We start from the raw sequence: 22,119 nt of genomic DNA on the forward strand, positions 1-22,119 counted from the left end.
TTGTTTTACTCATTTATTGACCATAAAGAAATGTATTTAAAAAGGAAATGTGGAAAAAAAAATGAAATCCTTCTACAAACGTGACTTGAAAATTTGAAACCGTGTGAGATAAAACAAAGTTCTCAACTTTAACTTGAAAACTACAGTGAAGTTAAGTTTGTTTCACAATTATGCTCAAGTTTACTTTCTGGTCATGCTTTTATGATAGTGTTTCTTTTTTAAATTCTCAAGACAAAAAATGGTCCCAAACGGAATGCACAATTTCATTTGCTTACAACTGCAGAAATTCTTCTTTGAAAAGTAATTGTGCTCTTCATTTCAGCAATAGGAGACGGTAAAAGATCTTGCCCTTTGAAGTTTTGAGGAGAATGGGGGGTCCAAGTTAGTATGGTTGGATTGGATATGCTATCATTTTAGTTTTCAACCGTTGGAAATGTCTTCCAGTCACGGTGGAGTCCGTTGCTTGTCTGACACACAAAAAGTTTTGTTAAAACTTACGTTCGGACACTAACATTAAGTTCTAAGCTGGATGAACTAACTTCTGTGTCTGGTAAAACCGTTTATTCTCCCACACCCTCTACTCTATCTTCCCACATCAACATTTACATCCATTATTTTTATTTCACCGTTTTCAAAAGATTTAATAATATTTACCAGCCCAGATGTGAAAGCCATTAACCCACCCTGTACCATGATGATAATGAAAAAAGTCAATGATACCTATAAAAAAAATTACTTCCCCTTGGCAAGTAGAATTTTACAAGGCAGAGTTAAACTGCAAGAAGTTAATCTTATTTCTAGTGTTTTAAATTAGTTACTTTTCTAAACCAAACTGTGAGCTTGTAGCATAAAAGCAGTTGCAATGTACATTTGAAATGAGAAAAAATGAGATTATAAACAAGATAATTAAGGATGTTCTTCCCTACCCTCCCAAATACCTACAGACTTCAGTTCCAGATCTTGAGGAAGCTATCCCATGACCCTGTTGCTACTGCCATACCATCGTCAGTCACACCTAAGCAACTGACACGGTTATCGTGGCCAGCAAGGACACCTAGAAATTAAACAAAATACACACGCATATTACAGAATCTTGATGAATACATACTTCATTTCAAGCAACTCAATGATAAGGGCTTGTGTGTTTGTATTGGATACTCTAGTGATCAGAAGAATGGAACATTAACTTGGTTTAATATTTACACAAATCTGATTTTGATAGTTTTCTTTACCCCAAACTTTTGGCAGTATTCACTTGGAAATGATTGTAGTACCCAGTGAGGGATTCTCAAATGAAGAATATGACAACATGAAGTGTTTTGGAGTAGCAGCCGTGTTAGTCTGTATTTGCAAAAAGAAAAGGAGTACTTGTGGCACCTTAGAGACTAACCAATTTATTTGAGCATAAGCTTTCGTGAGCTACAGCTCACTTCATCAGATGCATACTTTCCACAGTATGCATCTGATGAAGTGAGCTGTAGCTCACGAAAGCTTATGCTCAAATAAATTGGTTAGTCTCTAAGGTGCCACAAGTACTCCTTTTCTTTTAACATGAAGTGTGTTAGCCACAAGATTTTCACTTGATAGGAATAACCTTCAATAATCACGTCAATTACAAAGTCATCACCAGTTTCTCAAAATACTTCTGACAGCACACCCCAAGCAGTTTTGAATTCTATATTTATTAGTCCATTGCTGCTAAATTCAATTACTTCCCCTCCTACAGTTTTATAAGTGTTATTTGTCTTGTAAAAAACCCTAGACTATAAAAAATGCAGAGTTAGGCTGGAGCATCTTAAACACACTTAATCTTGCATGAGCCCTAGCCCTCCTTTTGGGATTACAAGCACATGTATTACGAAAAGGCAAACAAAGACTGGCCACCTACCTTCATTAGATTTGCTACTATGGAAGATGCTTCCATTCAACCAATATGTTATTTTGAAAAATTGCATTGAGAGGGACTGAAAGAGACACTTAAACTTTAAAAAAAAAAAAAGTAAGGGAGCTGTAGAACTACAGCTCTAGTTCTAATACTGTAGAAGTATTAGAGAGTCTCCCATCTGAATCAGTGGGCTTCTTAATACAATGAATTCTGCATTTCTGGAGCAGCAGACACATGAAAAATGTACAAGTGGTTAATAGCATCTTTAAAAATTCATAGTGCCATATAGGAAGCCTGCTGTCACTGCTGATGAAATGGCTCGGAACTCTTCTAGGGCACATTGTAGAAGTAGTGTGATACACTAGAAGTGTGTAAAACTGAGATTATAGTTTTGAGATTTAATGTAGCAAGACCCCAAGCAAAGTACCCGAGGAAGCTTGAGCAGTTAATTTTGTGACCGATGAGTCAATGCATGTTAGGATTCTAACAACTGATTGCACACATCTGCAGACTGTCCTCCCTTCCTCCTTATTAAGTACTGCTCTCCTTCGGACTCTAACCACACTGGTGATTCCTTTTCCCATTCAACATCCCTCTACGGTGAGATTTATGCAGGGAACCAATAGGATTTCTGGGAGAGTGGGAGACAGATCAGTTGTGGTGGTGCATCTATTTTCACCCTTCCACTTTCCCTGCAGGAAGGACATGCAAAAGTCACTGCCTCTTATCACCCAAAAAAACAACCCCAACAAACCAGGAAACTGCAGAATCCAGGACTCCCAAGATAAACACTACCCTAATGAAACAGATTTGTACTGAGGCATGGTAATTTATTCTATAGGGACTGAAAAGTAGTTTTTCCTACTTAAAAGTCAACCAAAAGTACAACCTAGTACATTAGTAAACAGGCACTGAAGACAAATCACACTGCATTAGTATAGTATAAAATCAAAGCAGGAAATGGAACTAGCATTAGTCATTTCAACAGGCCAGCGAACTCATCGCTTCCTCTTAATCAGCTTCAAAGAAAAGAACGGTCATCAGGGACCAAATATAGTTTTCCCCAACAGAAAAACTATGAAGTGTAGTAACATGTCACTAAGAGTTCCCTAATCTGCTTGGATCACCCACCTAATAGTTTATCACAAGAAATTACTGTAGTGTTGGGAGCAACACTACCATGGAGATACAATAATTTACAAACTGAAATCCTGCAGATAATCCAAAAGCAACAAGTAACACCTTGTATTCATCTGTTCAACGCATTCTCTGGTGGAACAGCAAGTTACTTTATTTCTACAGCACTTGATTTAAAGCCAGTAGTAAGGAAGATAACACATTTATTAAAGGAAAATTCTCTGCCTATCAATATATGCTATTTCAGACTACCAATTTGTTTTCATTTCCATGTCTCTTTTTGGCCTCAAGTATCAACTGTAAATCAAGATTTCAACTGTAAATAACCACTGTGGGGAAACCTTGAATAAGGTGCATTTGGACAGCATAACCATGTTACACTTATTTGAAAGATACGTTCCTGGTACAATTAAAATCATAAACAGCACTGAAAAGTGAAGTAACCCGCTCTACTCATCAGATGAACTTTGAGCTACTACTGTGCCAATTTCTGCACTGCACTGATAGAAGGTACATTTGTTGGGAGAGGCAGGGGAAGAAGCAAGCCATGGGAGCACTGCTGTTAGACTACAATGAAGGTACTAACACCACACAGAACGTCTCTGTTGCTGGTGTCTTCTCTATTCTGAGCACAGTCTCCCCCTCAGCCGTGATCAGGTTTGTACCAATTTTTGTTTATTACCTTTCTCCAGATGCTAAACAGAACCTAGCTTTTTGTTCTTGTGCTCGTTCCAAGAATTAGAAATACTTTCTCCATTAATCTATCTAGTTCCTCCTCTGTACATTCTATAATCATAAGCAGAAACTTTGTGGTCATTTATGATAATTTGTACTTTCCCTGTTCTAATATCTAATTAGTTTATATTTTAGGAACTGATGGCATCTATACTAGCTGGGTTGGTAAATTCAATACCCATCTCCTCCCATTCATTATACCCCTAAATAAAGTTACATAACCTCTTTTTCCTTTTCTCTTATTATGCATTTTATAAATACTGCCACAAACGCACATTATCCAGCTATACCTTAGAGATAAGGTGTCATGTTAGCGAGATACGTACTGATACCCTTACTGAGATAAGGTAACAATAGCATAAGATCCTCCCCGACCTTTGACAGTTTCTTCTTCCAAAACATGCAAAGTCACATTTCATATTAAATACACAAATAAGGCAGCTTTAGAAAATGTGGAAGATGAGGTAATAAAGGGCGAGTTTTTAAGAAGTACTATCCAGAACTGTTTGCTATGTGAAGAATTTTGAGGTAATAAATCAGTGGCTACAAATCTCTGCTTGACATTTACACTACCTAAAAATCAGTGCAAATTCTCAGAGGAATACTAAACAGCTTCAAGCACTGCAGTACAGCATAGCAGCCAACTCTTAACCTGAATTGTTTCAGTGAATTACTAATGACAATTATCTTCATATAACTATTACACAGTTATAGACCCTCCATACATGAAGTGATTAATAGTAGGTGTTTCATAAAGTGTCAAATACGTTTAAACAGTCCAAGTGTAAAATAAGCTCTTTGAAGGTAAAAATATATTTAATTTTCCCAGATGTCATTCTTTTACTGAGTTCTGTTTGCAGAGGGTAACTTTCTGTTCTCAGAAACCCCATATTCTTCACTAACATTTACAAATCTACCAGCATGTTGACAACACAAGTAAAATACCTTCACCTGGGGTGATCTCACAGCAGACCACATTATTGAGTTAATTACAGTAGGCTAACAGCACTGTGCTAATGTTTGATAAAGCACTGTCAATAGGTCACCCCTTTAGGTGCAGCTGATAGTATTTAAAACCCAACACACAAACTATTTACCTGCTCTATCAGCTTTCAGTGTGTCCCAGACGTTGCAATTAAAGTCATCATAACCAGCTAAGAGGAGACGTCCGCTTTTGGAGAATGCTACAGAAGTGATGCCACAGATGATGTTGTCATGTGAATAAACCATAAGCTCCTGGTCAGCACGAAGATCAAAGAGCCTGCATGTGGCATCATCGGAGCCTGTGGCAAATGCATTGCCATTTGGGAAGAACTTTAAAACAAAACAAAGATATTATAGAATAAGATACTTTGTGTTTTGCAGCTTTTGGGAACAGGGCTTTTTCCATTTGGCCAGCTACTATGAAATCTTAGATAATGATCTAGCATGTTTTGCACTTTCATTTGGTACCGTGGAACACTCATGCAGGCCAATCGTCTTCTGCCCAGAATTGGGAGCTAGGAACTCAAGATCTACTCCTGGCTTGGTTTGACTTTCTTTGTGTTCTTTGCCACATCCCTTTGCCTGCATGTTTCCCTATCTGTAAAATGGAGCTAAAAGTACATTAGCTCCATCACAGAGGCACTAATGTTTTTAAAGCCTTCTGAAGATGAAATAATAAGTATTACTATCAACAAAACTTTAGTAACATACTATTTAAGCACCTAACAAATTGCCATGTACTGCAATAAACTTTATGCAATACAACAAATTGAATGTAGTTTTGTCAAATGTGGAAAACACTGTGTTTTGGAAAAACTATGCTGTAATACTACAGGATCCACTATGTGTTAAATTCTAACAGCTGACTGCAGAGTATACATCATGAATTTAAATCCCATTCCCCCAATTCAGAGTTCATACGCACACAGATGGCATTGATGTCTGACTCGTGGCCAGTGAATGTTTGCCGACACATTCCTTCTCTAACATCCCACAGTTTGGCAGAGGCATCACAGGCACCAGAAACAAAACACCTGGCATCAGGAGCCAGGGACAAACTCATGACATCCCCAGTGTGTCCAGTAAAGGTGGTCGTCTGCTGGCCAGTTTCAATATCCCAAAGGGCGCTTGACAAAAGGGGGGAGGGCAGAGGGAGAGATAAAATGACAAAAATTAGAACCATCAAATAAAACTGATTTTTTAAAGTAAGTCTCGCAGTACATTACCAGAAGTTCAGACAGTGTCAGACAGGGCTGGTTAGTCTGGACTTGGCTGGTTTGTCACTTGTTTTCTCTGGTTTAATTTTTGTATTTAAAATTAAAAGGGGGAAATTAATCCCAAAGTATGTGGGAAGAAGATGCTCTCCTTTGAGACATTTCAGTATATCATACACAAACTCTCAGTCTTTGCCTTAAAAAGGCACCAGTACTTTCAAATGGAGCCACATATTATTTCTGGTTACAGAGGATCTGCTTCTTGGCTGGGTTACCAGCAATATAGACAGCATAGTGACTAATGTTCACCATTGTTGATACATGGAGTTCTGTAACATGGCAGTGCTCTAACACTAGCATAGAGCTGCTTTAGAGTAGCACCCACTACTGCTGCTATAGTTAAGGTTGAGTCAGTGTTTCCATTTTTGAGGCTTTTTGAGGGTGTATAATTCAGCCAGAATAATTCACTGTTGCCTCATGGCTGTCAGTGCCCCCACTTTTCCATTGACAGTAAGATCACCACAGTGACAATCACATAGTATAAAAAGGGGATGAAATACTGACTGCATCACCCACAAAAGCAGCAGACTTTCCAGAGATGTTTAGAAGAAAGCATTTAACTTGTCTGTTCTCTTTCCCAGTAAGTGAGCATAATGTAGAATTCTGCTTTGGCTTAGAACCAGTGCAGAAGCCAGTTTTCTTGTTTTCAGGTTCCCTGGTTATGTAAACCATATGTTCAGTAATTAATTCTGTATCAGCCTTCAGTAGTCAGTTCCAACTAGGATATGAAATTTTGCTTAGTGTTCCAGCCCAAATCCATTTGCAGCTAGAAAACATCATGCCCTTCATGTCAGTCTCCTCTTTAGTTCCCCATTCTAGGGGAGTGCAGGTTTAGAGGAAGGAGACTACTGGCTTCCTCCTTCCATAAATGAAGGGAACCATCAGCACAAAAGCAGAAGTTTTTTCTTAATAGAACCAGCTTTCATTATGAACCATGTGTGTTTCAGAAATGCATATGCAGAAAGAAGAACAAGACAAAAAGGAATCCCTTGCCAGTAGCGAGGCCATAAGAAAAGGCCAGAATTTGTGTACTCAACACCCTACCTGGACTTAGAAAAATTATTAAATGCAACAGTCAAAACCTGCTAAAGCTATATAATCAAGTACAAAGAGCATCACTTTAGCAATTTTTGGTGTATTTAAAAAGGTTTCCATTCCATTTTGAAAAATCATGTTAATATTAAAGAAATTCATGTACAATCAACATCCATCTTAAGCAGCCACTCAAGAAGGCCGTTTAATAGGAGGGTCCTTACGGGACCAACATAACCGTAGTGAATGTCTTAGGAAGACTTCAAAATAATTGCCGTAAGGACTGCTGCCTAGTGGATGTTCTACTATTTTCTCTTTAAGATTTATTTATTCAGTGAGTGAATTTTTTTGTTTACATTGAATTTTTTGATAAAATGAGTATTTATTGGTTAAGCAGTTGTTTAAACAGGCCAAACTACAAGCAGCACAGAAATGCTGTGCAAGTCCAGAAATAGAGCTAACTTTGGTGTTACCTTTCCAGTTCTGATGGATTAAAATTAAATCCATTTTAAGTAACAATTCAGTGAAAACACAACACAGACTGAATCTGTTGAACATCTTGAGTCTTGTTAAGCCTTATTCTATAGATCTGTTACCTAAAGGGGCTTTTTCTTTTGTTGGTTATGGCAGAAGAGCTAAAACTACATAAAAAGTACAGCCCACAAAAACAAGATTTCTTTGCTAGTGAGACTAGAGCATAACAACCTCTAGAAGCAAATGCACTACAGACAACTCCTATAGGAGAAAGCACCTATAAGTGTTTTAGCTGATCTCTGAAAATGGACTATGGAGTATACAAATTACAACAGAACATTATGTTTATATTAAGCCAGTGGACCACAGAATAGAACATTTTTCAAAGACTGATTATTTTTTAGTTTTGTAATTAATGTTTTGTTAAACGTTCAGTGATATTCCTTTAAAATTCACTTCTGCTAACTTTTTGAGAAGATTTTCTGAAAGCTATTCATAATCTTACAGATTTAAATAAAAATAATTTTACCAATGTGATTCAATATTTAATATTTATTTTCTATAATAGTACTACAGAGCTTAATGGAAAAAAGTCATTAATTCACTCAGCCTATTCTTCCCATGACAACCAATTGTCTATGGATCCATAGTCCACCTTATCACCAATAAGAACATATATCATGGACTTCAAAATTTGAAACAACGAATCAGTAACAGAGTGCAAAAGAGAAGTGCAAAATGTTGGGGGGGTTTAAAATGGCACTGGCATAAAACAACTGTAAAACATGCACTAATTGTGACTCTTTACTGCCTGTATACATCAAGTTCACTCCCCAATAATTTGATAATGGATATTTAAAAAGTACACAAGACTCAACTAAACAGACATTACCATTCTGTGGGAGCTATTTCTTCTGATCAGACACTGGTCCATAACTAACCATTGGTACAGGAGACTTGTTTGAAGCTATAACTCCAAAATGTATCAAAATCCATATTGTCAAAACTTTAATTCTTTCCTCAGTGAGCCATAATTGCTCTGAATGAGCTCTTATAGACCATATGTAAAGAGTTTTACATTTTAAAAATATTGCATTCTTTTTATCAGAGATGTTAATAAAAAACATCAACGATGAAAATTACTTAGCACATAGGTCTGTCAGTACCTAAATGGTAAGAAAAACCTATGGTCTGACAAATGCAAAGGAAAAAATTCGAAGTCTGGGTCTTCACACACCCAATGCATTTTATTTAAAAAGGGGGTATTCAAAAGCATAGTTTGTAGAGCTTAACAGCAGTATTTCCATTTGCAATTTCCTCTAAATTGCAAGCCATTAGAGGTTTTTATCCAGGCTGTCTTATGAGATTTCTACACCAAAGACTGCTTACATAGGATTCATACAGCACTAACACTATTGCTATTACTAAGTGTTATGACAAGTTCCCCCATAATATATTATCTATATTTTTGAATATGCAGCCATTAGTACAAATGTTACAGTTGGTAACACTGCTTACCAAGTGGTGTCTCCAGAGCTGGTAACAATTTGATTATCATCCAGGAAACGGCAGCATGACAAGTAACCTGCAAAAAGTAACACATGGCTGAACAAAGCCGCAAATTCCTGTCTACTTTTCAGATTGAGTTGGTCACGTAGCGAAGCATCTCCTGCACATACTGGGCAATGTCTACGCTGCAGTCAGAGATGTGACTGCAGCACATGTAGACATAACTCAGATAGCTTTGATCTAGCAAGATAAAATAGCACTGAAACTGCAGCAGCCTAGGATAGCTGTCCAAGACCATAACCTGGGCCCCAGGTGGGCTTGTATATAGCCTTTACTACTGTGGCTTCATTGACACTGGTACACAGCTAACTAGAATATGTCTACATGTGCTGCAGTCACACCTCTGACTGCAGTGTAGATACACTCAGACAGGAAACCATCAAGAATAGTCAGAAATTCCACAAGTAGTACTGATCACAGTAATTGGTTAAGGACCACTTTAATTTATAGACTGAATCTTACAGCAATCTGATGTTTGCTGATCTGCTTATCCAAGCAAAGAGTAAAACACTAGAAAACACAAAAAGTCCATTTGGTTGTTAAAGAAAAAAGAAGAGACCTAAACGAACAGATGATAGTCTTTCACATAAGACTAGGATTGAAAATTCTCATAGGTCTTACTTGAGACAACCTGGGCTGTGAGCATCATAAGGATTCACATTCCAAGCAGAAGAGAGTGTGAGAAGAGATGTATCTTGCTTCATAAGTACGAAGACAACAAGAAGAGAGGAAACTGGTGGCCTTATACACAAGGGCAACAAACCCTCATGACATTACTTGGATCAATCTAACTCTCCTCTAGGGGGGAAGCTGCTCTCTTGGGGACCAGCTGTGACTAGAAGAGCCCCAGCAGAAAGAGGGAGAGCACTCCCTGAGGAATGCAGGGGGGCCCCTCCTCCCAAGGCTTTACCCATTCATTAGCCAGCCAGAGAAGGAAGGGAGCTGACTCATCCCTTGCTCTCCCTTTTCATTAATTTAAATCCTAGCTCAAACTACGGGGAGCCTCTTTTTGCTTTATTTCAGGAAACTCCCCACTCCTTCCCCATGACTGTAGTTTTAAAAAAAAAACGGTTACTCATCTTCTCGTAACTGTTGTTCTTCAAGATGTGTTGCTCATGTCCATTCCAATTAGGTGGATGCACAGTCGTCGGGAGCTTTTTCCCCTAGCACCACCCGTCTGATCAGGTGTGGACCCCCTGGAGTGGCGCCTTCATGGCAGTGAAAATAGGTTCCTGCCGACCCGCCACCTCTTCAGTTCCTTCTTGCTGGCTACTCTGACAGAGTGGAAGGCGAGCAAGTCTTGGAATAGACATGAGCAACAAATCTTGAAAAACAAGAGTTACCAGAAGGTAAGTAACTGTTTTTTCCTCAAGTGCTTGGAATTTCCATTCCAATTAGATGACTCTCAAGCCCTAACTAGGAGGTGGAGTTGGAATTCATTGAATTGCTGATTGAAGCACCACTCTGCCAAATGCTGCATCGTCCCTGGCGTGCTGGGTAATAGCATGAAGTGTGAACTGAGGACCACATCGCCGCGCTGCAGATCTCCTGGATGGGGACCTGGGCCAGGAATGCTGCTAAGGAGGCCTGTGCTATTGTGGAACGTGCCATTAGTGCTGGGACTGGAACCTTTGCCAGCTCGTAGCATGCCCCAATACAGGACATGATTCATGATGAAATTCTCTGTGACAAGACTGGGAGGCCTTCCATTCTATCCGCAACCGCCACGAACAACTGGATCGACTTACGGAATGGTCTTGTACATTCAGTGTAAATGGTCTTGAACGTCCAAGGAGGGCAGCCTTTTGTTCTGTACTTTCTGCGTGAGGCTTAGGGATGCAAGTTTGGGAGAAAGGCTGGATGACGCCTAAGCTGTACCTTGTCTTTATAAAAATAATGGTATAAGGGGGATGGGAAGTTAGGGCTTTAAGCTCCAAGAGTCTCCTTGCTGATATAATAGTGACTAGGAAGGCCACCTTCCATGAAAGGTAGAGCAATGAACAAGTCACCAGGGGTTCAAACGGTGCCTCTAAGCTCCTGAGGAACCTCCTCCACAGCTCCCGCATCGAGGAGTGTTTGGACCTCCTACGTGAGAAAATGCTCATGAGAAGGGTCCTTGAAGAGGGACAGGGAAGGGGGTAGCAGGGAGGGGAGGAGCAGAATTAGAGAGAATATCCCATTTCTACCGTGCGAAGGACTTAGTGGTCTGAGGTTATCTGGGACCAAGAACAGTAAAAGTGGGACAGACGGTTCAGAAAACAGGGGGAAGGATCCAGTGAGTAGACTAGTGCATCGCCCTCGGGCACACCTTCAAAAGGCTTGCTAAGAGCCTGATAACTGCCTTGATGAGCTCTGGCCTTGGCTGGGCTGGGCTTATGCCTACCATTCCTACCCCGCTTCCTTGAGAAGTCCTGCCTGGGCTGGGGAGGACAGAAGCGCTGCAGGGGCTGAGGTTTGAAATGATTTTGCTGGGTAGCTGGGGTATGTAGCCCCAGTGATTTCTATGCAGCCAACGAATCCTTTAGGCTGTGAAGCCTGGAGTCTGTCTGCTCTGCAAAAAGGCCCATGCCTGCAAAAGGCAGGTCCTGAATTGTTTGTTGTACTGTCTGACCTGGCCGCACTCAGTCTGGGTGAGTGCCCCCGTCCATCTTTTTGTGCTGCTTATGTGGCACCAGAGAGTGCGAGCGGTGCTGTACTGCCTCCTCAGGCTTCAGTGCTAGGGAGCACTGGTGCCAAGGGTCTCTATAGCCAGGAATCCTTCCTTGGCCCCGTTTCACTTACAGAGGCCGGAGCGCTCTGCATGGAGGTGCTCAGTGCCGGATCCTGACAGCTGGAGCTGGCTGGTGATGGAGGGCCGATTCCAACAGGATCTGTTTCAGCCTGAAGTTCCGTTCCTTTTTAGTCCTTGGGCGGAACTCTTTACAAATCTTGCACCACTCTGTTTGGTGCGCCTCCCCCAGATACTTGAGACAAGATTCGTGGAAGTCGCCCATTGGCGTGGGCTCGTGGCAGGTTCTACAGGGTTTAAACCCTTGGGACCAAGGCATGCCCCACATCCCAAAAGGGGAGACCAACAGGGGAGGGGGAGAAACCCCCGGCTCCTAGTTAAGAAACTATCTTAAACTAGGTTTCAGAGTAACAGCCGTGTTAGTCTGTATTCGCAAAAAGAAAAGGAGTACTTGTGGCACCTTAGAGACTAACCAATTTATTTGAGCATGAAAAGCTCATGCTCAAATTAATTGGTTAGTCTCTAAAGTGCCACAAGTACTCCTTTTCTTTTTATCTTAAACTAGAAACTATTTACAGAAAACTGAACTACAAGGACTAGGGGAAGCACTTGCAAAGGCAAGCGATGGCAGTTCTAACAACTATCACTGGTGGTAAAAAGGAACTGAAGAGGCAGCGGGTTGGCAGGAACCTGTATTACCACCATGAAGGCGCCACTCCAGGGGGCTCCACAGCCGACCTGATGGGTGCTGCTGGAAGGATTTTCCCCTGACGACTGTGCACGCGGCACGCACACACCTAATTGGAATGGACATGAGCAAGCATTCAAAGAACTGTTTTTGCAGATGCTGCAGGTCTTACTGATCACTTGCTTTGGGGTGAGGAAGAAATTTTTTTCTTTGTGTTGTTGTCAAATTAGCATAGGCCTAGTGGGTTTTTTCACCTTCCTCTGAGCATACTCCATGCATGGTCAGGTTAAACAAGGAAGAGGATTTAGTAATTCATGGTAGTACTTGGTAGTAGCAGGGATGTTAGTTTGTTACAACTTTCAGCCAGTTTCCAGTGCAGTTAGAAGGCTAAAAGGAATGGCTCCCAGAAGTGAAAGACCTGGGATTTTGCTGAGTGGCCTTGTGCTCATGGGATAGGGGGAGACCTAAGTAAGGTCCCCACCTTTTAGTCCGATCTGTACCCTTCGCTGGGGGTGGTGGTCAGATTCAGAAGAGCAAGCTGAGTCCTAGGGGTAGGTCAAGGAAAGTCTACCCTGAGTTCTGGGTTATATGGGAGGAGCCCTGTAACCTCTGCACTGGAACCATTTAAAATACAGGTGACTAGGAGGGTAGTGCCCCTCCTCTCCATTAAGTACAACAGAGTTGCACCCTGTTGCTTAAAATCCATCCGTGTCCGTCCTCATTCACTGCCAAGTCCAGATCCAGATGTCACCCCCAATTACAGCTTTATTGCAGCAGTCCTGCTTAACCCTGCACTAGAAGAGCAGTTAATTAAAACTGACTCTCTAAGATTTCACACTAACAAATGAAACCAATCACCTCTTTTGATGCATCCTTTCTAGGCGTCTACAATATAGTATAGTCTTTCACCCTCTGTAGAGGCCATATTCACCCTGCCATGAACCCACATACTGCATTTTAGTGATCTTACTAACTTACAGGGCCCATCTCTAAAAGAGGCCACTGAACAGCTAAGATATACTGTAAAGATATTCTTGGCTTTTTATTGCTCAAATCTTTTTTTTTAGGATTTTGACATGCACATTAGCTGCATCATGGATACCCAACAAAAATGCATGTGACAGCTAGTTCCATTTTTCTTTACAACAGATATTAAAGAAAAGTACATTTTATGGATCATGGTGTGCTTGGTTATCGCAACTACTCAATATCTGTTTTAGTGGTCAGTCAACATCTCTCTATTTCAGACAGAGTACACAATTCCAGTGAACCAGGTAGCTAATCCATGCTTTGAAAGAAACACAAGAGATAAAAAGAAGTTAAGTGCCATCTACAATATAGTTTAACACATTTTAGTTATTCTTTTCAACAAACAGAAGCTTTGGAAGGTTTGCCTGATTATAACGATACATGTATGAATAACCTTGGTTTCCTTCAATGAACAGTTTTCAGAGGGTTCCCTTTACATATATAGGCAGAGGCTTGATCAGGCAGAAAACCAGCAAGAGACACAGCTCGCCTGATGTTTCCTCTTAGAGCTGTTAAAGGTTTTTCCGGAGCCATGCTGGCAGCCTCTGGACTAAGAAGACTCTGTTTTGCTGCATCTTGGGATTTTGTTCTTTACAGAAACAAAGGCAGCATAAAGATGACACACAGTTTCAGGGTTCCAACCTTGACAGATATGACTTATTACAAGCTGATTCCCTCCCTCAGGTTGCTGGGTGTATTATTACTGAATCTGCAAGTGAACAAAGGCTTGCTGATGTAACACTGAGTATGTCACATACTATGATTATAAGCACATAGCTACTGAAGTGACTGGCACTATGTAATATCTAAGATAAACAGAGTCCTGTTACGTGCAGTCCAGAATCAGCACAGGCACTCTTTGAACCAAAGTTCCAGCCCAGACCTCAACAAGGAAGATATCAAGCCAATTTACATCCTATTTCTGAGTGGCTACTTCTTCCCATTAATCTTTCAGCTTCCTTTCCTTTTCCTCAACCGCACATTCCTTCAGCAGGTAGAAGTCACTCTAATGAATTACCATTTCAACTTCTGCTGTGATATGGGATGTTACAATGGTCTTGGACTGTAGAGGGGGAAGAGAAAAATCCTGAGCTCATCCCCTCCGCTTTTAGCTGCCTTGGTGGATCTTCTTATTTCAAGGAAAATGGAGCCCTTATATGGGTCCCTTTGTTCTCACAATCATAGCTCATTATCCAGTTTAACTTCTTTTTATTTCTAGTTATCACAGTCATTAGTTACTTTGATGAAAAAGAGTGGGCCAGATTCTGTGCTGCACCTCTGAAGAGAGAGAACCCCAGGAGGGCCAAATGTAGCCCTGTAGTCTCCAGGATTCTGGCATGGCCCTGATGTAGGTTAGAGAAACCCCAGAAGAGGCTGTAGTGCAGAGTACTCCGACCACTTTCCCTCCCTTCTGTCCACTTCTACCTCCAGCACAGGGCAGCAGTGTAGGACAACCTACACCAACGTAATGCTGAGGGGCAATTCCCAAGCATCCAGTTAAACTAGCTCTGTGCCCTCCTTCTGGAGGCGGAGCCACTTTAAAGGAGCCACTGTGGATCCTAGAACACTGGGCACTACAGTCCTACTTTTTAGAGATTAAAAGGATTTTTTAAGGCTTTCAGATATTTCTATGGCCAGCCAAACATCTCTACAGACTTCCAAGAGTAGTAAGATACAAGTCATTCTGAGGTTTAAATCTGAAGTTCAGGTCAGAGGTTCTTAGATGTCAGTACCCTGAGCAGCCAAGTAATTAATTTTGGGGACTCCAAAGGAATTATCCAGTATCAATGACTGAACATGTGGAATGTGGGTAAGTACCTGCAAAAAAAAAGGAAGACCTTGAAAAACAGACCATGGTTTACATTGAAACTCAAAGAACATTACTTCTGCCTTCCAGAACAACAAAGGTAATTTAGAGACCAAGACTGGAAACAATGGGCTTGATTTTCAGGAGGTGCTCGGCCCCCACAGCTCCAGGTGAAGGCAACAAGTTAAAAGGGCAGCATCTCTGAAAAATCAGACCTCAAATCTTTGGGACCTAATGAAAACCCAGCAAGCTTGTCTAGTTCACAGAAATAAAAATTGGCACCAGCAGCCAGTTTGAGATATCTGATTGCACTCCACAATAAAACAAATGCATGACCAATTAGGTTTCTCTCTCCAATTTGAGTTTGTAAATGTAGTGTCCTTTCAATATCAGGAAAGAGCTTGGATACAAAAAACAAAACAAAACAAAAAAACCCCAAGCTTTAAGCAGATATGCTATACTGTAGCAGTTTTACTTTCCATAAAGAAAAAAAGAGTTGCAAAATGAAATAATTCCCTTTTGTAATCACTAAATCTTCCCCTTCATGCCTTCCAAAGACTAAATATTTTGACCAAACTACATTAAGCTTCCTAGGATATGGTTTTACAATAAGAGCCCTCTCTAATAAATCAGCACCAACAATGAGGTAAATAAAGAATAATTTAAGACTGTGGACAAAGTGTAAGAAGTTGGGACTCATGTATTTAAGAAAAAAATTTTGTCCCATTTTCTGCCACAATATTTATTACATATAACAAGAATTTGATTATTTTCAATTTGGGCAATGCTGCACTTGGCAACATGTTTTCTGTAAAGGATCATTGTCTCTATTTGGGGACGTGAGCAATAAAGATTTATGAAGCTGTTAGAAAGATTGGTGAAGCCATTATATTCATTATTTAAATGTTTAAAGTGTTGCAAAGGTTGTGAGCAACAAAGAACAATTTTTGAAGAAAGATTAAAAACTAAAGATGTATAAATTGGCAAAGTGATGACTGATTTTGGCATGGGGCGCGGGAGGAGGGAATGTCACCTATTTGAAAAGTGAACACACAAGGGGGAAAAACGTATTTAACAAGGTGCAAAAAGGTAGACACAAAAGCTACGGGATCACACGATGATACTTAACTTTCTGGTTTAATATTAAAGAAAAATGTCTTGATCGAGACTAGTCTATGGAGTAGTCTTTCAAGGAAAATGATTGAAGCCTCATTGCTTGAGACATTTCAAATAAGACTGGACTGTATGTTGTAGGAAACCAGTCCTCTGGCATTGCAGGATTGAGTAGATGACCTAATGGATCTTTTCCATATCTAGTGTTCACGATTCATCATGCATTCAGCTCACAACTAGTTTACCCTTCAGAACTGATGCTCACCTGTGTGACCAGCCAGCTCACGGCTGACACGTACATTTCCTTCACGAGTTTTCAGGTTGTAAATAGAACAGATGTTATCAAGACCACCACAGGCCACATAGTTTCCAGAGGGGGCATATGCACAGGTCATCACCCACGATGAACGCAGCGGAATGGCATGGACCTGGAGCAGAGGCAGAATACATAATTTATCTTTAAGTCAATTGACCATCAGGAAGTTCTTATTTATATCTTCTCTGTAACTACACTACTCTCTCTTTAAAGGTAGCAGGAGGAAGAATAATGAAAAAGATGAAAAGTCCTTGTACTCCAAGGGCCAACCTTATTTCAGAAATAATTTGCGCATTTAACTTGTCAAAACAAATAGTATCTTAATTAAAACTTCAGAGTTGCACTCTAGCAGAGAATCCAGTTTAATAGGTAGCGCTATGAAAAGCCACAAGAGCTAGTCAATGGTTTTATGATTATAGATCGAGCACTATGTTTTAGCTTGAGAAAACACACTGGTGCTCAATTTATGGTAGGTAAAAAAACGTTGATTCCAGGATTATATATGACGAAGGAACAACAAACAGCAAAAAAAGACTTACTTTGACCCTCTTTTAATCGTGCCTTAAAACCCACTTCAACACTTACCAAACAAGTTAGCAAACCAAGGCCTTTCACTATTTAAACAAACTCCCCTTTTGCTCCCACATGCCATATACTAGCCTTCGCTGAGTAACCACAGTCTTATTAATGCTAACCCTGTCCTTCCTTCTCTAATCCAGACCTACTGTCTTATTATTCCTCTTGTTGCACTGTGTTTGAAGTTAGTTTGTAAACTCCTTGAGGGATGGATCATGTTGTTATATCTATTATGAGGCTCTGTGAAATATCCCTGATTTCCTCATATTTCTTGACTAGGGATTAGAAAGGTGTTTGTCCCTCTGTGCATACAATCTCCATCTATACCCATTACAAATCCTGCGGTAATGGGTGTGATATAAAAGTACAAATAGCAGAGTAATGCTCTGTGCTAAAAATACAGCCAACTAATTGCAAAACATGTATCTTCTACCATGAAGCTAATAAAATGCCTCAAGATGGTTGTTCAAATCTCATCCCTAGGATAGAACACATTTACGATCGCATTCTTTATTACTACTAACATCGTGCACAGCATAATTGCAATGAGCACTGCTTAGCCATAATGTGGTGCTAGAATATTTTTAGACAACCTGTTTTCAGCTATAGACAAACTGTTTTCAGGTGTAAGCTATTCAACTATTAATCAAAAACTTTCTAGTAATAAGAAGATGCCCTCAAATTTCCTGGATTGGAAAGTCTTTCTTTCACTGAGTGGATCTTGTTTCAGGGGGATGATGTACTTGTAACTAGAGCACTTGATAAAGAATTCTATTTCTGACTCTACCAAAGACTTCCTGTGTGACCTTAATCAAGTAGCAACATCTCTGTGATTCAGTTTTCCCAATTCTAAAATAGGGATGCAAGTCGCTGTTTTCAAGGGATGTTGAGTGTTAATTAATGTTTTCAAGAATATTGAAATCCTAATATGGAAATCACTGTAGAAGTATTTTATTTCCTATTTCTGCACTGTCTTTTTCAATTAAAAACAACACTTCTGCTTATTTAACTGCCATTTACCTGCTGAAAATTTTTATTTTAAGTTCTCCACAACCAGTTTTGTAATAATTTACAAGTATTGTTTTTTCATCCTTCATGGAATTTATTGGAGAGCTCATAACAGTAGCCACTGGACACCAACCACAGCCATGTGACCATAAACCTTCTGTAACCCTTTTTCATGTCATGTTACTACAGCCAGAAAGAGACCAGTCTCTTACCTGCATTCTTGTAATTCTCTGCTTTATTACAGAGCCCCAACTAGTATGGCTGTGCTTTGTCTCACATCGCACATTTCTGGGAAACGTTTGCTAATTAACTTCTACTCCCTCTGATGACAGCTGCTCCTGCAGCAGCGAAGCAAAAATACACTCACTGAACAATGAAATATTTTTAGTTTCTCGGAAGCTGGGTAAACATATTTTATATATAATTAATGTGTGTATATATATATATATATATGTATGTATGTATGTTATACAGACAGACAGTAGCTAGGTCTCTAACCACATTGTTTAAAATCATAATTTTAGAGGTCAGGTGTTAGGCCTAAACTAAGTTTTGGTTGTATCCCTTTAAGAGCCAAGGTAGGTAAACAATATTCCTCTCCCTTGTATTTTCAGTCAAATTTTAATTAAGCAGCAGTATGTCAATTACTCTCACCTTGTTTGTGGTGTAGCTATCCCAGATGATAAGTTTGCCATCCTGGGAGGCACTAACTAGAAGCCTGGAGAGAAAATAAGAACGAACAAAAACAATCATTGCAGGCAAATATGGAGAAAACAAAGCCAATTAGTTTCAAATGAAATGTTATCATAACTACTAAGATGTTTACATGAATGCTTTAAAAAAGTACAATGCAACATCAGTATTCTTTTAAATAACGTGCCTCATAGAAACAAGAGCAGATGCACTTCATGTTAAGTGTTAAATATTACAGCAGTTAACAACAAAGCAACTCAATAGTTGTTGCAATGTTATGTGGTTAAATCACAAGATAGGAAGTCAGGAGATCTGGGTTCCATGCCTGACTACCACTGACTTTTGGAAAAGTCACCTACCGCTTTATGCCTTCCTTTCCCCAAGCATGGTATTTTTATTTTATTTTTTTTAAAACAATTTTTCCTCTCCCAAAGACAGCAAGAAGTTCACTTTTTTCTGATTGTCAAAAGATTCTGAGGGTGGGGGTTGAGAAAACGCACACAGAGTTATTAGTAAAAGCCTATTTTAACTGCTTCCCAGTTATTCTCAGAAGTTCATCTTGTTTCCACATACTTTGCATTGTCTTCTGCAGACCTTCCTTATTAAAGGAGTCTGGGAAAAGGACCTGAGAATTCTTCTTCCCACCCTCCCCAGCGGATGATCTACAGATGCACAAATCAGGAGAAGGAGAAGTAGCGAAAATAATCCCTAAACAGCAGTGATGTCTCTTGATCCCTTCGAAACCTTGGAAATCACAGTGATAGGCACACTTAAAATAGGCAGACCCAGCTAATTATTTGGACCCATCTTCCCAATTTCTGCTTATTCTAACACATGGTAAAAAAGGTTGTTTCAGGATGAAAGCCAATAAATACATAAAAATAAATAAAATCCAGTGTCTGAGTAGAGTTAAAACCCAGGCCAACAGAAAATTTAGTTTACAGAGAAGTACTCTGCATAGAAGGGTAGAGTGCAGGGAAGGAAGGGGTGGTTTTCTTTTGTTTCCTTTTGGGGCAGGGGAATCTCTCCCCTCTCAATGGAGACAGACTGAAATACACCATTTTGTCAGAGTGGTATTCTTGGTCTAGTTTAAAATATGAGCTTTTGTTTCCAGGCTTCTTTTATTTTTTAAAGAACAGCTTTTCTAACGCCAAGAACAAAAAAGGTTCAGATTGCAGGAACAATCAGACAAAAACAGCTGAGAGTGCCTTTTTCTGTATTAGGGAAGCAGATATAAAATAGAGTTCAGATATGTAATATTTCATGCTCTGAGTCCTGACCTTACACATTTTCTTTCTGACTTATTACTGGGGCTAAGAGTTTGGCTATTCATCTTAAAAGGTTCAAAGTATTGTGCCAAAGCACCACATCATTTCAATTTCCATCTTAATATCTGTATGTGCAAACCTAATTCAAGTGAAAAGTCCAAGTTTCAACACACAAGTACTGTGTGATAATACCTATCACTAGTGTAACAGAATACCGGTAGTTTTCTAACTTTCAAAGCTGCTACTATCCTAAGAGGCCCTTGTGAAAAGTGTCATATTTAATTGTTTATTTTAAACACACACAGTCGTGAGAAGGGTCCACATCTCAAGCCAAGTCTCTCCTTTTAAAGATACATTCATTTAAAATCCAGTGCCTGGCTATGACAAATCACCTAACCAAACACACTACTCTGAGCTTGCTATTAGATCGTCTATTCACAAATCTGACTGCTCTATTTTTCAGATTATGGTGTCAATACAAGGGCTAATTTAAACAGTACAATTACAAATTTGGGGTTAAGGACTTTCATACTGTGTGTACACAGTGCCTTATCCTTAATTGGGGCTTTTACGCGTTTCTACAATACATGCTCAGGGTCTAACTGACTGCCATATTTTGAGTCAGGAAGGAATTTTCCCTGAGGTCAGATTGGCACAGACCCTGGGAGTTTTTCGACTTACCCTGCACGGGAGTGGCTAAGTCATTATGCAAGGTAACCTATTTCCCCTTGTTTTTTCCTACCCGCCCCAGATGTTCTTGTTAAACCCTGGATTTGTGCTGGAAATGGCCCACCTTGATTATCATACACATTGTAAGGAGAGTGGTCACTTTAGATAAGCTATTACCAACAGGAGAGTGGGTTTGTGGAAGGGGGGGGGGAAAGAAAATCAAGTTGGGCCATTTCCAGCAGAAATCCAGGTTTTCTTTCCCCCCCCCTTCCACAAACCCACTCTCCTGCTGGTAATAGCTTATCTAAAGTGATCACTCTCCTTACAATGTGTATGATAATCAAGTTGGGCCATTTCCAGCACAAATCCAGGTTATCATACACATTGTAAGGAGAGTGATCACTTTAGATAAGCTATTACCAGCAGGACAGTGGGGTGGGGGGGAGGTATTTTTTCAGGCTGTGTGTGTATAAAAAGATCTTCTACACTTTCCACAGTATGCATCCGATGAAGTGAGCTGTAGCTCACAAAAGCGTATGCTCAAATAAATTGGTTAGTCTCTAAGGTGCCACAAGTACTCCTTTTCTTTTTGCGAATACAGACTAACACGGCTGTTACTCTGAAACCATAAAACATGGGTCACTTGCAGGTTTAAATGGCAAATTCTCTAACTTGAAATCTTTAAATCATGATTTGAGGACTTCAGTAATTTGGGCAGTGGTCATAGGTCTATTACAGGAGTGGGTGGGCAAGGTTCTGTGGCCTGCAATGTGCAGGAGATCAGACTAGATGATCATGACGCTCCTGTCTGACCTTAAAGTCAATGAGTCTCTGAGAAAGAGTTGTGGCTGCGTTAGGCTACTCTACTGTGCACAGGTAAAACATAGTTGCGTCACTTGAGTCTGAGTTTTGAACTTTTAATCCAATTTAATGAAAATAAGCTCTAGTCAGCTCCCCTTAAAATTGAGTTTGCTGATAAATACTACACTTACCTTCTGCGGATAACAGTATTACCTGATTTATCTATATATTAAAACTTCATGTCATACACTTTTGAGCCTTCTACTTCCGCAGGGCAGGAACCATGTATCTGTACAGTACTGAACGCTTCTAGCACTTAATTAAAATTTCATT

General features: G+C 39.9%; 1 protein-coding gene across 5 annotated transcripts in view; it reads right to left on the minus strand.

The window, feature by feature from the left end:
• Window positions 1-944: 944 nt before the first annotated feature.
• The window catches only part of GNB1 (G protein subunit beta 1), an 83,796-nt gene continuing 62,621 nt past the window's right edge, over window positions 945-22,119 (minus strand). For all 5 annotated transcript variants that reach the window (XM_073316859.1, XM_073316857.1, XM_073316854.1 and 2 more), the window contains 6 exons: window positions 19,010-19,073; window positions 16,721-16,883; window positions 9,040-9,106; window positions 5,667-5,868; window positions 4,855-5,071; window positions 945-1,054 (listed from right to left, as the gene is read on the minus strand). In XM_073316859.1, coding sequence (XP_073172960.1) covers window positions 948-1,054; window positions 4,855-5,071; window positions 5,667-5,868; window positions 9,040-9,106; window positions 16,721-16,883; window positions 19,010-19,073 — 820 coding nt within the window. In that variant the 3' untranslated portion in view covers window positions 945-947. The remainder of the gene's footprint in view (window positions 1,055-4,854; window positions 5,072-5,666; window positions 5,869-9,039; window positions 9,107-16,720; window positions 16,884-19,009; window positions 19,074-22,119) is intronic.

This window comes from Lepidochelys kempii, chromosome 18 (genome assembly GCF_965140265.1).
Source record: "Lepidochelys kempii isolate rLepKem1 chromosome 18, rLepKem1.hap2, whole genome shotgun sequence".
NCBI lineage: Eukaryota > Metazoa > Chordata > Testudines > Cheloniidae > Lepidochelys > Lepidochelys kempii.